Source organism: Pinus tabuliformis, chromosome J (genome assembly GCF_031772625.1).
Source record: "Pinus tabuliformis cultivar Carrire ecotype Pingquan chromosome J, CPIR1, whole genome shotgun sequence".
Lineage (NCBI taxonomy): Eukaryota > Viridiplantae > Streptophyta > Pinopsida > Pinales > Pinaceae > Pinus > Pinus tabuliformis.
The window spans coordinates 1,314,986,654-1,315,000,049 of record NC_142295.1 but is presented as its reverse complement, the minus strand read 5'-3'; the positions used below and the strand labels follow the sequence as shown (position 1 = coordinate 1,315,000,049).

Sequence of the window (13,396 nt, the reverse complement as noted above, 5' to 3'; positions counted from 1 at the left end):
TCCGAAATCTCACTTAGTCCCATGGACTGACACAACAGGAGTGAATATTCGTAGCAATAGTGAAAAAGTACGCCCATTGCCGACCTTTGCATCAGGTAGACCCTACTTGGTCCCACGTGTCAGGTAAACATTCGTACCACCGAAGGTCTGCATGGATTGGGGGAGAGTCAATGCGCGTCACATGTCACGTGTCGCCCGCTAATCTTGAAACACGCTCCACCGGTACCGGTGCGTTGCCTTCATCGCGAAGCACTCTTGCTGTTTCCCTATTTAAAACCTCTTTGGCACTCGTGCTTTGTATTCATTGCACAACGCAGACCATTACGATCATTCTTTTTGGCGCAGAGAGCAATTAACAATTCGCAATTGCAGTTGCAGATTTCGATTTCCTTAAGCTCTATCGTGATCCAACCATGTCGTCAGAGTCGAATGACCAGGTTTGGCCAAGCTTAGCAATCATTTTTTACATTTCTGTATTTTTTTTTTGATTGATTGCAGTGCCATGGCTTATGTGTTTTTTGGCCTTGCAGAATGAGGATCAGACGCTTAAATACCTGGGATTTTTCCAGGTCGCCGCTCAGAAGGTAACGACCCGCCTCTCTGTTATCTACGATTATGCGAAAGAGAATTCAGGGCCTCTAAAACAGGGGGTGGATGCCATGGAGGGAACTGTGAGGCTTATGGTCGGGCCCGTTTACCGTAAGATCGAGGGAAAGCCCTTCGAGGTTCTGCATCTCGCCGATAGAAAGGTATGCCGAACCGCCTTTATCAAAACCTGAATTTATTTGCATTTATTTTTGCCTTTTTCTGCCCCTGCATTTTACACGGAAATTCTGAAGATGCAGGGGTATATTTGTAATCTTGTTTTACTTGGCCTGATCGAATCATTAAATTCAATTTGACTGCATTTCTAAACCAGCAGTTGAATCTAGGGTGTAGTTTGTTTTGTCCTTAATTAAGCAAAGGAGAAAAATCTAGGGTTTAGTTTCATTTGTTCTTCATTAAAGCAGAAGAAGAAAAATATAGGGTTTCATTTGATTTGTTTGTGTGAAGTAAAATTTAGGCGGTAGCTTGATTTCTTCTTATTTAAACCAGAAGAAGAAAAATTTAGGGTTTCGTTTCATTTGTTCTTAATTAGACCAGAAGAATAAAAATACAGGGTTTCATTTGATTGAAAAATATAGGGTTTCATTTGATTTGTTATCTTTAAATCAGGGCAACGTGTAATTTTTATCCTTTTTTTCCCCTTAAGGTGGATGATGCTATAGTTAAGCTTGACAGTCATGTACCTCCATCACTCAAATCAAAGACTTGTGAACTCTACGGGGCAGTGAAAAAGGCACCCGAAGTTGCCAGGTCGGTTGTGACTGACATTCGGCAAGTCGGTGTAGTGGAAAAGACCAAGGAAGTCGCAAAGACTTTGTACGTCAAGTCTGAACCTGCAGCCAAGAACTTGTATAACAAGTATGAGCCTTTTGCAGTGGAATTGTCCCTCTCGGCCTGGAATAAGTTGCGTCAGGTTCCTGTTGTTCCCAAGGTTGTGGAGCTGATTCTACCACCGAGTGCTTATTGTGTCGAGAAGTACAATTCTGGGGTTCAGTATTTATCTGATGGGGAGTACTGGGTCGCGGCTTATCTTCCTGTGGTTCCTGTGGAGAAAATAAAAAATTCAATTCACAGTGAATTGGAAATGAAGGAAAATAATGGATCCGAAATCAATGAAGATAGAGAGATTCAGGTAGATAATGCTACTGAAGAATGAAACTGTTCTGTTGCGATTACCTTTGTTTCCCACTGTCTTCCTCAAATTTACCTCAAATTTTGAGAGACAATGGATTTAAAGGTGATGTAAGCATTTGAATCAGGGTACGGTCTAATGGGTTGGGGGTTTGGCTTTCTTTCGAAGTACAGAGCAGATTAGCCTGTACTTTTGTTGCTGTAAACTGCTTTCATTTTGTAACTTATTCAGTGTACTGTGCTGGTGAATAATTTAGAGGGTTGAACAGGGCTACTCTAAATAAATTATTTATTCAGTTTCAGTGTATGAATAAAGGTTGGGTTACTCATTTTTTTTTCAGTTCTTATCATTTTCTTTTCAGAATTCATGGAACTGTTGGAATACATTTTTATCCCCTTCTATATGATGGCTAATGATGAGAGCTTGAGTAACAACTCGCTTAGATAAGATTCTAGTTAAGAATCTAAACATTTAAGAATTTATAAATATTTTTTTAGGATTTCAGGTAATTTTAATCTTACGTGGTGTTGGGAGAGACGAATACTTGGGGCCTTCTTTAATTTCAAAGAAGGTGTTCGGAGAGATGAATACTTGGGGCGAAGGTGATGACATCTCAAATGTCATAAAATGCATAAAAACTACAGTACTTGTGTAAGAGAATCTAAGATGATAAATTTATATATTAAGATTAGTTTTAAAACTAAAATTTTATTAATGTTATCTGTTAATATTAAAATTTAGTTTGATAATTTTTAATAAATGGTTAGCATGTTCATAGGGTTTTGATTAACTTACTATAAACATTAAAATATCTACAGTATTTATGTCCAAGAATCTAAAATGATAAATTTATATATTAAGATGAGTTTTAAAACTAAAATTTTATTAATATCATGATTAGATTACTACGGGCATGTAAGTTTTGGTAAATATTTATAATATTGCATGGATATAGAGTTTGATTAACTTACTATAAGCATAAAAATATTTACAGTATTTATGTTAAATATCTTATAATATAAGATTGATAGGTTAAAAGATAGAGATATAATTTTTAATATTATATAATGAATGAATGAATTTTTATTATATTGATATGAAGATTTTTAGGATTTTAGTTTAATGATTTATAATTGTTATGTGGATGATCAAGATTTAACTTTTATAGTAGAATACTTTTAGTAGTAGTCATAAATAAATAAAAATGAGATTTATATCAAAAGTAGTTATGCTTTTTCTGTCTTTCTAATTAAACCAATTAATTACAAAAAATGTCGTATTAACATGTGTCATAAGAACATGAGTTATGGTTTTTTAGTCATGTGGTATTTGTAAGTCATTGTGTTGGCCCATGGTATTTCCTAGTGATTTAATTTATATGGCTACCCTAATTTCTATGTAATAGATGAATGAAACCTCATTTCTTTTATTTATCAAATATTATCCTTAAAAGAAAGAGCCACTGTACCTCATAAATTTATAAAATGAATGAGAGACTTGTTGATTTGAAAGAATTTTTTTGTAGAAAAATACTTCATAACTTTGCCCTCTTCTTCTAACATTCCTTTAAGAAGGTGGCATTTGTCTTGATCTCTTGTACTAGAAAGACTTTCCTTTTTTAATCAAAACTTCCTTCTTAGACCCAATATAAAGGATTGACTTCACTTGTTTGGACATTGTGGTGGAAAAAATTGCACTGTAAAAAACACAACGTTTTTCCTTTTTCCAAATTCAACTTGGATCACTTATAATTGATTTGGAGCTATTAAAGCTAGATCCAATTTTTGGAAGATGAGTAAGCAATAACAATAATATTTCTTATAGAATCTCTCACCATCTTTGGAGAAATGGCTCATTAATAAATCGGGGGAAAGAGTTAGTTAAGCCTACACCAAAGAAAGATTTAGAGAAGTCATTTTACACTGAGAGTTTACTATTTCAAAGATTTAGAGAAGTCATTTTACATTGAGAGTTTACTATTTCCTTTTGATATAAAGCTTTGAAATTTAATCAATCTAATTCTCCTCCTCTAGTTTGTTAGTCTAACCAATTTATTCCATGTTATTGACAAGAATTGGTTCACTTCCTATAAGCTCTATAATAACATATGAGTCACAACACATAAACACCAATAGACATGATCGTATGCCAATGGGGTAACAAGGGAGTGGTGTTTTACACTAACATAATGGTTGATTGGTTATAGGACGAATATGTTTGTTGCTAAGCCTCCCTAACTCCTTTGTGTAAAAATAATATAAAATTTCTTGTATATGATATCTTGTGATGGGGGCAACCATATTTTACAGTACCCATTTCACATGTGTTCTAAAAAATGCCCATTACTAGGTTTAATACACCTAAAATTCATGCACATTGGAATTGTCTCTATGATATAAATATTTCTTTATACAAAAAAATTAATCCCACTTTGATTGAGAGATGCGGCCCACAACAAAATATAAGCTCCAATATACCATAAACCTATGCTAATGAGGGAAGTCACAAGGTAGTTGTGCATTATAACATCATTGTTGATTGATTGTGATGTGAGTGCCCCTTATCTTTGTGCAACAAGGGAAACAAATCTTTGTTTATTTATTTATACTTTTAATATTATATGTTTTGTTTTGTTTTTTTTTTTATCCAAGGAAATATCTAGGTAGATCCACCCGAAGGAATCACTTCTTGCTGGCTTATTAGCAGAGCCTAACCCTGAGGGCATCAAGGAGAATTCACCCTGTGACCTCCCTTTAGCAAGGTGCTTTAGCAATGGGAACTTGACCAATTGAGTTAACCCTCAGTCCTATATGTTATCTTATTTAACTTTTAAATATATGATATTCAAATTTCAATGTATACACAAATTTGTTAGGATATCATGCATAAAATTCAAAATCTAAATCTTATGGTCTTTACTTCTGAAAGTTTATTTTTTATTATTTTAAATGATTTAAATGGAGATTACATTTACTCATTTATTTTTCCCATGATAAAAAGTTTTATATTCAATATTTCATAGGGGAAATCAAAATATACATATTCTTGCCTTATCAATTTTGTTAAAACTTAGGGACATTATCTAATTTGACATAACTTTGTGCATTATTTACCTTTTCCTATGCTACAGAATGTCACAAATACTAAGGGGGATGAATCAATATTTCACTTACAAGTAGTTTATTTATAAATTTTTAGAGAATGGACAAAAAACAAAAATCAACAACACATCACAAGACTAGTACACAACAAATTTTTAGGTGGAAACCCTTCTGGGAGAAAAACCACCAAACACTTTTCTAATATTTTGTGAGTACAATACTGCTTCATCTCCAATTGAAATGGAAGCCCCAACTCTGTAGTACTCTAGAAAAGCATTCAAGTTTATTTGATAGCTCCAATTCCTGAAAGGATGCTCCTACACTCTAGTTTTACTAGCTTCAACACCTTGCAAGCTCCTACTTGCCCTTGCACCACTCTGTCACCCTGAAGTATTTTCAAGCTCTAACATGAAGGAGACTTCACTCTCTTGCCTTGCACCACCCAACCACCTTGAAAAATAGAGAGACAATTGTGGGTTCTCGTACCGGGAATAATGAACCACTTACAAAGATATTCATTGAAACCCTCACTGCCAGACTTCTTCAATTGCTACAAAATGATGTGACAATGAAACTAAGCAATAATTAGTTTGAACAATTCTTGTACCTCAAATCTACTAATGTAATGATGCCTTCAAGTCTGTTGATGTCAAAGTGTGCCTTCACTACAAAACTGACCTTTTCTTTACTACCTCAAATACTCATGCTTCTACTCCTAATCTTCACCGTTGTAGGTGAGGTCTCTTCACAACGTGGTCTAAGAAATTGTGGCCGTATATCATAATAACCTTGATGCTTGAAGTAGTTTGAATTAGGGCTTGAAGAATATCATTGATAATTGTTAGTTTAATACCATAAACACCCCTTCTATAGTCTGCAATATGTCTTCTTGAAGATATTTTATAGTGCCAAACTAAAGATATACCCACGAGCGATGATCAATAAAAGGGGTCTATGTCATAGGTATGAGTTTTATTTTCCAATAAGGAAAGCACTCCTAGAAGAACTCCTTTAGATGCCTCAAATAGTCACAACAAAGATGCATATAGAGCTTAAATTTTGCATTGTTTTGCTCAGTCCACAATTTTTTTGCTTTAGTAACCCCATAGAGATTAGAGATGGAAGATGATCTTGTTGTTCAAAAAGTATGGTCTCTCATGACCTCAAAAATTCCAAAAATAATTCACATATCTACTTCCTTTTCTAGGGCCAAAACTGATTTAAATAAGTTCGTATGATCTGCACATAAATTGCTCCAAAGATCTGTTACACTTTGGCTCAGAGTTGCCCTATCTTAGAAGGTCAAGCTCTTACAGAGAAGGCATAATGTCCCAACAAATCACCATGGAAAAAATCAAAACAAACCATAGTTCTGCATAAGATGTTCTTGATTAAGGGTGGTATAGATAAACAAAACTATCATGTTGAATGCCTTAGATATATGTGAATCTATGCCTCAGAGTCTGCGTATGAATGTGCACTCAAACTGATTCAGATGAATCCAAAAGGATCTCAAACAAACATCACAAATCTGCCACTTATAACCTCAGAGGATGTGCTTCAGATTGAGCTCGAATGAACCCATCAAGGAGGTCGAGTGACCTCAGGAAGGGGGTTTCACTGAGAGAGAAATACCATACCACGTGCATTCATATTGGGGGATATATATTGAGGAAAAAATGACATAATATATCGAGCATATAATAGGGGGTAAAGGGTTTTTATATTGGCAGGTATAAAAAATGAAGCTAAAAGTTAATGAAAGAATATAAAGAGGTATAAAAAATGGATACCAATAATATCTAGTGAAATTAGGGGCTTTTAAAATTGGGAAGGTGTATTGGGTTGAGGTTCATATTGGTAGGGAATTAAATAATGTGATTTTTAGAGGTATTTTCCAATATGTAGTCAAATTAAGGGTATTTTTTAGTATTCCACAAAAGAACGTGATATGTCATAGGTTCATTGAGTGAAGCCCTTGTGGACCTCAGAAACCAACGAATCCCATAACCAAAAAAAAATAAAAATGTGCCAAACACCCACTGTAATTTCAGGGCACCCTTAAAATCAAACATTGCTCCATAGGGCCGAAATAATTTCTGAAATGATTCTAAAAATAACACCACATAAGATATGTTTTTGGAGGGCTAATATGCTATATATATATACTTTATGAGAGGGCTATTGGAGGGGTCGACTAGCCCGCAATTAACCAAAGCCGACCTAATGAAATTTGAATTTAAAATTAAATTTAGAGCCAAAATGTGAGGGCAACCTCTTTTGGAGCCTAAATTTAATTAGAAACCATAAAAATAAATGCCTTTGACCATCTTCGTGGATGAGCTTAAGAATATTAATTTAAAAACAACTTGCCACATCATCTAGCTTTTTGGGACTTTGACGATATGAAGGGGGCACCAATTTTTGATTGAACATATTTCAATTGTGAGGAGTTATGGGTTGTGCCACATATAGTTAGAATCAACATGACGAGGACCATCCAATGAGGGTGACCTTGACCACAAAATTTGATTTTCCTTGTCATATTTGTCATCAAAGGCGAGGCTTCTTTTGGCGCTACTTGGGTTGACATCAGTGACAACACCAAAAATACATGTGACTATGTCCAATATTTGGCTATGACACAAGACTTATAAAAATAAAGACCAAACTAGAAGTTGTTTGAGTAAACTTGGTATTCCATGCAGGACGAACACCTCCACTAATGACTCACACAACTAAATCAAATATTGTAACACCAATATTTTTACGTGATTAAAACCTTCTATGAGGAAAACAATCCATGGCCCCAACCAATGTGGCCACTTGAGGCAATTTCATTAATGCAAATATTCTTTTTTACATGAGAGAGTTCTCACATTCGATCATCAACCATGATGCTCCATGCTTTTTAAATAGAGTTCATAGATGAATCATGTGTTAAGCCACATATCAATAGCCATTAGTAGAAAAAAGAATACAAGTCATCGTATCACTCTATCTAGAACATATCATGACTGTCGGCTTACAATGAAACTAATGCATAATAAAGAAACACACTTTAATCTAATAGACACATTAAACCAAGTTTAACTTAACTAACAACTAAGTGTCTAAATATTCCAACATCCCCCCTTAAGAACTGCTTGGGATAGAATTGAAGGATTTACAAAGGTGATACAATAGGAGAAGGAAGGAGGCATTAGAGCCTACGCACCCCTGCCCTCTTTAATCACAACTTCCTAAACTCCTAATGTAGATCAATGTTTAGAAAACTTCCCTTATGAAAGAGACTTTGTGAAAATGTTTGTAACTTGATCATTTGTAGGGAAAAGGAGCACTTCAATAACTTGATCATGAATGGTATTTCTTATTAAGTGCATTTGTAGCTCAATGTTTTTGTTACACTGATGCTAACTTGATCTTTAGTGAGCTTGATGTCACTCTAATTGTTGTACTAGAGGATGGTCAAATGTCACTTCTAGAATCCAAACTCTAAAAGGATCTATCAAAGCCATGATACTTCTTGAATTTCGTTAATTGCTGCTCAATACTCTACTTTTACCGAAGAAAGAGCAATACATGCTACTTTTTACAAGCCCAAGTGATAGTTTAGGAACCCAGATTGAAAATATAACTTGCAGTAGACTTTTGATCATCAAGGTTGCCAACCTAATTTGAATCAATGAAACAAACCAAAAAAGGAGTCCCCCTTGAACTTTAATGTCCCCTAAACTAAACTATAGCTCATATATACCAAAGTATCATTTTTGATTCTTTCTAATGATTTTCATGGGGTGTTTTCATATACCGAGCAACAATACCAACAACAAAAGAAATATTAGGATAGGTATGAGTCAAATATAAGAGGCTACCAACTAATTGACGATACAAAGTGGAATCAACTTTGGGTGTAGTGAAGGTTGCAACAAGCTTGACTCCAGACTGAAAGGGAGAATGGGATGGTTTACACTCTTCCATGTAAAAACAATGAAGAAGGTCACATACATTCTTAGATTGGGAAAGAGAAATTCCTTGGTTTGTAATACTTGGAGGCCAAGGAAATAATGCAAATAGCCTAAGTCTATCATTTCAAACATCCTCTTAAGGCTTGACTTGACATGGGTTAGAAGTTTAAGGTCATTAACAGTGAGGATAAGGTAGTCATCATAAAGAACAAGGATTATGAGATGACTTCCTACATTCCTGGTGTAGACATTGGGGTTAGAATGACATCTAGAAAAGCAAATGTAAGAATAAAGTTATCCATTTTTGCATACAAAGCTTGAGGAGCTTGTTCAATACATACAAATATTTTTTAAGGAGAAAATAAGGTTGGACGTACTCTGAACATAGATAGGAGGTTGTTCCATGTAGATTTCTTCTTGAAGATCTCCATCTAAGAAGGTGGATTTAACATTCATTTGATGGACTTCCCATCCATGTGAAGTAGTAAGGGTTGGAACAAGGTGGATGGAATTCATTTTGGTGATAGGGGCAAAGGTTTCATTGTAGTCAATTCCTTCAACTTGAGAGAATCCTTTAGCAACTAACCACCCTTTATGTCTTTCAAAACTTGTATCTAATGCATACTTAGTTTTGTATACCCACTTTTATCTAACAATTTTTCTTCCTTTTGGAAGAGGTACAAGTTCCCAATTATTGTTCGTCGTCAAAGAGCAATATTCTTTATCCATTTTTGTTTCCTAATCTTGATGGCTTGAAGCTTTTACAAATGTTTTTGGATCATAAGCCTCTAAAATTTGAGTCAAAATAGAGGAGGTTCGCTGGAACTCTAAATGAGTATGTCGTTGATCTATAGTATCATTGACAAGGACACCAACTACTTCTTGTGTTGAACATACCCATCCATTAAGTTGTGGTGTTGGTGTAGGTTCATGTTCAATGGAATCACATGGAAGAAGGTGAGAAGGTGGAACTGGGCTTTCATCCCCATTTCCATTATTTGAAGAATAAACCAAAATAGAATTTGGAGGCACCATGACTCCTAGGCCGAAGAGGGAACAACAATCCAATTAGGTTCGTAAGCCAAGATATTCTCATCAAATTTAACATTTCTTCTAATGATTATTTCATTTAAGTGAGATTGAAGAAGTATATAACCTTTTACGTCTTCAAAATGTCCAACAAAAATACACTTTTCACTTTTAGGCTATAAAGCTTTCATTAGGAATATGAGCCCAAACTACACCACCAGAGATATGAAAGTGGTTTACATATGGATTAATGTTAGTCCTTGCTTCTTATGGTGTTATATTTGTTAGAAATATTGAGATGGAGGTGGGGGGGGTGTGAATCAATATTTCATGCAATTAACATTTTTACTTTTATTTTGCAATGTTAATGAACAAGTGAGTTAAGTATTTCCAGATAACATAATAAGAGCATATGATCTCAAAGAACATCAATGAATCCACAAGAACATCATCACACGAGACACTTGATTTTTAGGTGGAAAACCCAATTGGGAAAAACCACCACCGTTGTTGTCTGCTTCATCTCCAAATAAATAAAATTCTTTACATCTTGCATTGGCGCAGGCTTTTGCTAGTGTGTAGGATCCTACCTACTGGAGGCTCTTACCTCCACTAAATTCTCCAGTGGCTGTTGGAAGAAAGAAACCACTTCCTTTGTCCTCTTGTGATCCATGTTTTAAATTTTTTCACACTGGGATCACCTATGACAATCATAGATATGGTAGGCCACATTTCAAAATGTTTCAAACTGTACCCAAAAACACTAAAACCAACCTTTCTCATTGAACTTGCAACTTCAATACATCAAGTGCATCAAAAGTTCTCTATACATATATATATACAACTTGTCAAAACCTTTCAACCATACTAAACAATCTCAAGAGACACTATAGAAATTGCAAGAAATTAGCTACTGCTTATGAAATCAAACTGAAATCAAGAGATACAAATTTCTTTTACTATTCTGCGGAAAGGAAAAAACATGACAAAAACACATGCAATAACATGAAACCATCAAAACACAAGAATCACAATTATTTATAGGGGAACCCAACTAGGAAAAGCCCCTCCACTGCTTTTCATTAATTTAGATGAGAAAGATAAACAATTACAATGTCTTGCTTCAACTCTAAAGCACACCCTGCACTGTAAAACTATTCTCCTGCTTCCTTGCTGTGACCAACACTTATCCAATTAAATCCTCAACCAACCTCCTATTTCCTTGCGTAATCCTGGAGGAATTAAGCTCCTAAATAATAGGGAAATTCCCTATTTCCTTGCACAAATCCAAGGGGAATTGATCACTTGCTTAGTGAAAAATCATTGTACACTCAACAATATACAATTATAAATACAAATGTTCCTTTTCTATCCACTCAACTAGGAAATTCAAATTCCATGCATGATTGGGTCTATTTTTAGCTGATTGACTAGTTAACTGAGAGATCAATGAGTTAACAACAGTCATAACTACTCAATTGACCTTCAACTGACTCAACTAATGACTAGAGCTCAATTAACTGAGTTCAACTAACAATAAATCAACTAGATTGCTAGATTTTAGCAATCAACTCATGCACAACTCTACTTCTAGCCTACAAACTTGAATTTACTGACTTAACTAGTAGACAAGGCCATGTCACTCTAGCTAACTACAATCCAAGTCATCCTGCTGATGTGGAAAATCGATTTTTCTCCATTTGACTAAGGCACTAGTCAAATGAAGCCTTTTCTTGCTACAATTTCAACACTCCCTCTTAGCAAGAAAAGGATTCTACACAACCCCAATCCTGCTCCTATAGGAATGTACTGTAACACAACTCCCTCTCACTGTTGTTGTTGCTACTGCAACAACTGCAACTAAGAAGCATCCAAATATTGAATAAATTGTCTCTAAGCTACAACTGTCTCCTGAGTATTTGACTACTACTAGTCTTTGCACTGTCTACTGGGAAATCTATGCTACTGTTGACTGTACTACTAAGCCTCCTTCTCTACTATCAACACTGCTTCATGCTCCTTAGTATCTAATTGAAATTAGTCTGTAACTATCTCTCAAGATCTGAATACATCAACTGACATTAATCCTTTTTTTACTGAGTACTATGGGTCCCTGTAGCAAGGGTAATGATCCATGTGAAGAGTATACTGCAACTGCTATTGCTCTTCTATGGACCCTGCCCAAATATTTGCAACTTTGGAACTAAGGTTCTACATCGCCCCTCCTAACTCTTGGAGGTATAGCTGCATGCATGGAAAAATCTACCTCTAGCTTGTAGATATTTTTCACTTTGACACCAATCTATTTCAATTGTCCAGTAACAACATGCTTCAAAAAATCTTTGCCCTTGTTGAACACAATATCATAACCTCTATCCTCCAATACAACTACAAAAATCAAATTCTTTTTTAGCCGAGGTACATACATAACATCTTTGAGATGAAGATGGGAGCTTGACTCCCTCTTAAAGGTGACATACCTATTCCCTTGGTACTATACCTCCCATCATCTCCAAGTTCTATGTGCATCTAGAGATCTTTCTCCTCTAGGCTAATGAAGAATTCCTTGTAAGTTCCTGTCATATGATATGAGGCACCCGAATCTAGGTACCACTCACTCCCCATTACAATGATTTCCATGCATGCAATTAGGGTGAAGTATAACTTGAATTGAGATGCCAGAGCATCTCCTCCTACCCCTGCTGCAGGATCCTTGCTGGAATTTTTGTGTGGACACTTGGTTGCATAGTGTCCATAGTCATGGTAGTGAAATTTTTTTATTTTGTTGAGGTCATTCTCCTTGCCATTATTCTGGATGGAATCTACTTCATCTTGTGCCTTCTTTCCCTTTCCTGCCAAGGCAAAATTTTCTTCCTCCTCAACATTGGATGTTACTCCATCTTTGGTGTTCCTTCAAATTTCTTCCTGCACCAAGTTGGACCAAAGTCTCTCCCAGTTTGGAAGCTTGTCCCTTCCATTTACAAAGTCTTGGTAGATGTGTCAGGATTTCGGAAGGCCTAGGACAACTAGGCTCACTAGCTCAGAAGATGCCACATTTGGTCCTACTCCAAGTTCATCTCGAACTTGAGTAAATATGGAGAGGTATTGTGGAATGGTTTCATTTTTCTGCATTCTAATGCTCTTGAGTTTATCTCTCAATTGTGAATTTCCTAACATCACTACTACTCTAGAAGAGATCTGTGAGAGTTTTCCACATTGCAAAAGGAGTCTCCATTCCATGCAACTTTGAAATCACATGATCTCTGTCCCCCTCCAGAATAATCCTCCTAGCTCTTGCTGTGTCTTTCTTCCATAAGAAAGTGCTTGTGCATCTGATGCTGTTGGTTTTGGAATATCAGTTTGTGTATATTCCCATACTCCATTATTATCAAGTACAAATTCCATCCTATCCTTCCAAGCTATGAAATTCGAGGTTCTCTCCAGGGCATACCCCAATCTCAATTCATTGAAAGACATTTTCCAGCATGGAAGAAAACTACTTCACTGAATCTGAAAATTGAAATTTTTGAGGGAGAATATCTATTGATTGGTTTCTATTA

The 13,396-nt window shown here is 35.5% G+C and overlaps 1 protein-coding gene across 1 annotated transcript; it reads left to right on the top strand.

The window, feature by feature from the left end:
- The first annotated feature begins 280 nt into the window (after window positions 1-280).
- On the top strand, window positions 281-2,066 carry LOC149232092 (stress-related protein-like). Its single transcript, XM_089379348.1, has 3 exons — window positions 281-437; window positions 531-749; window positions 1,253-2,066. The coding sequence occupies exons 1-3, from the start codon at window positions 414-416 to the stop codon at window positions 1,760-1,762; spliced, it is 753 nt and encodes a 250-aa protein (XP_089235474.1). The 5' UTR covers window positions 281-413; the 3' UTR covers window positions 1,763-2,066.
- The last annotated feature ends 11,330 nt before the right edge of the window (window positions 2,067-13,396 follow it).

Bases quoted from the DNA above. Each gene is read 5' to 3' on its own strand.
- LOC149232092 (XM_089379348.1), top strand. From the start codon at position 414: ATGTCGTCAGAGTCGAATGACCAG. The intron at 438-530 runs GTTTGGCCAAGC...TTGGCCTTGCAG, and splicing joins CGTCAGAGTCGAATGACCAG to AATGAGGATCAGACGCTTAA. The intron at 750-1,252 runs GTATGCCGAACC...TTTCCCCTTAAG, and splicing joins TGCATCTCGCCGATAGAAAG to GTGGATGATGCTATAGTTAA.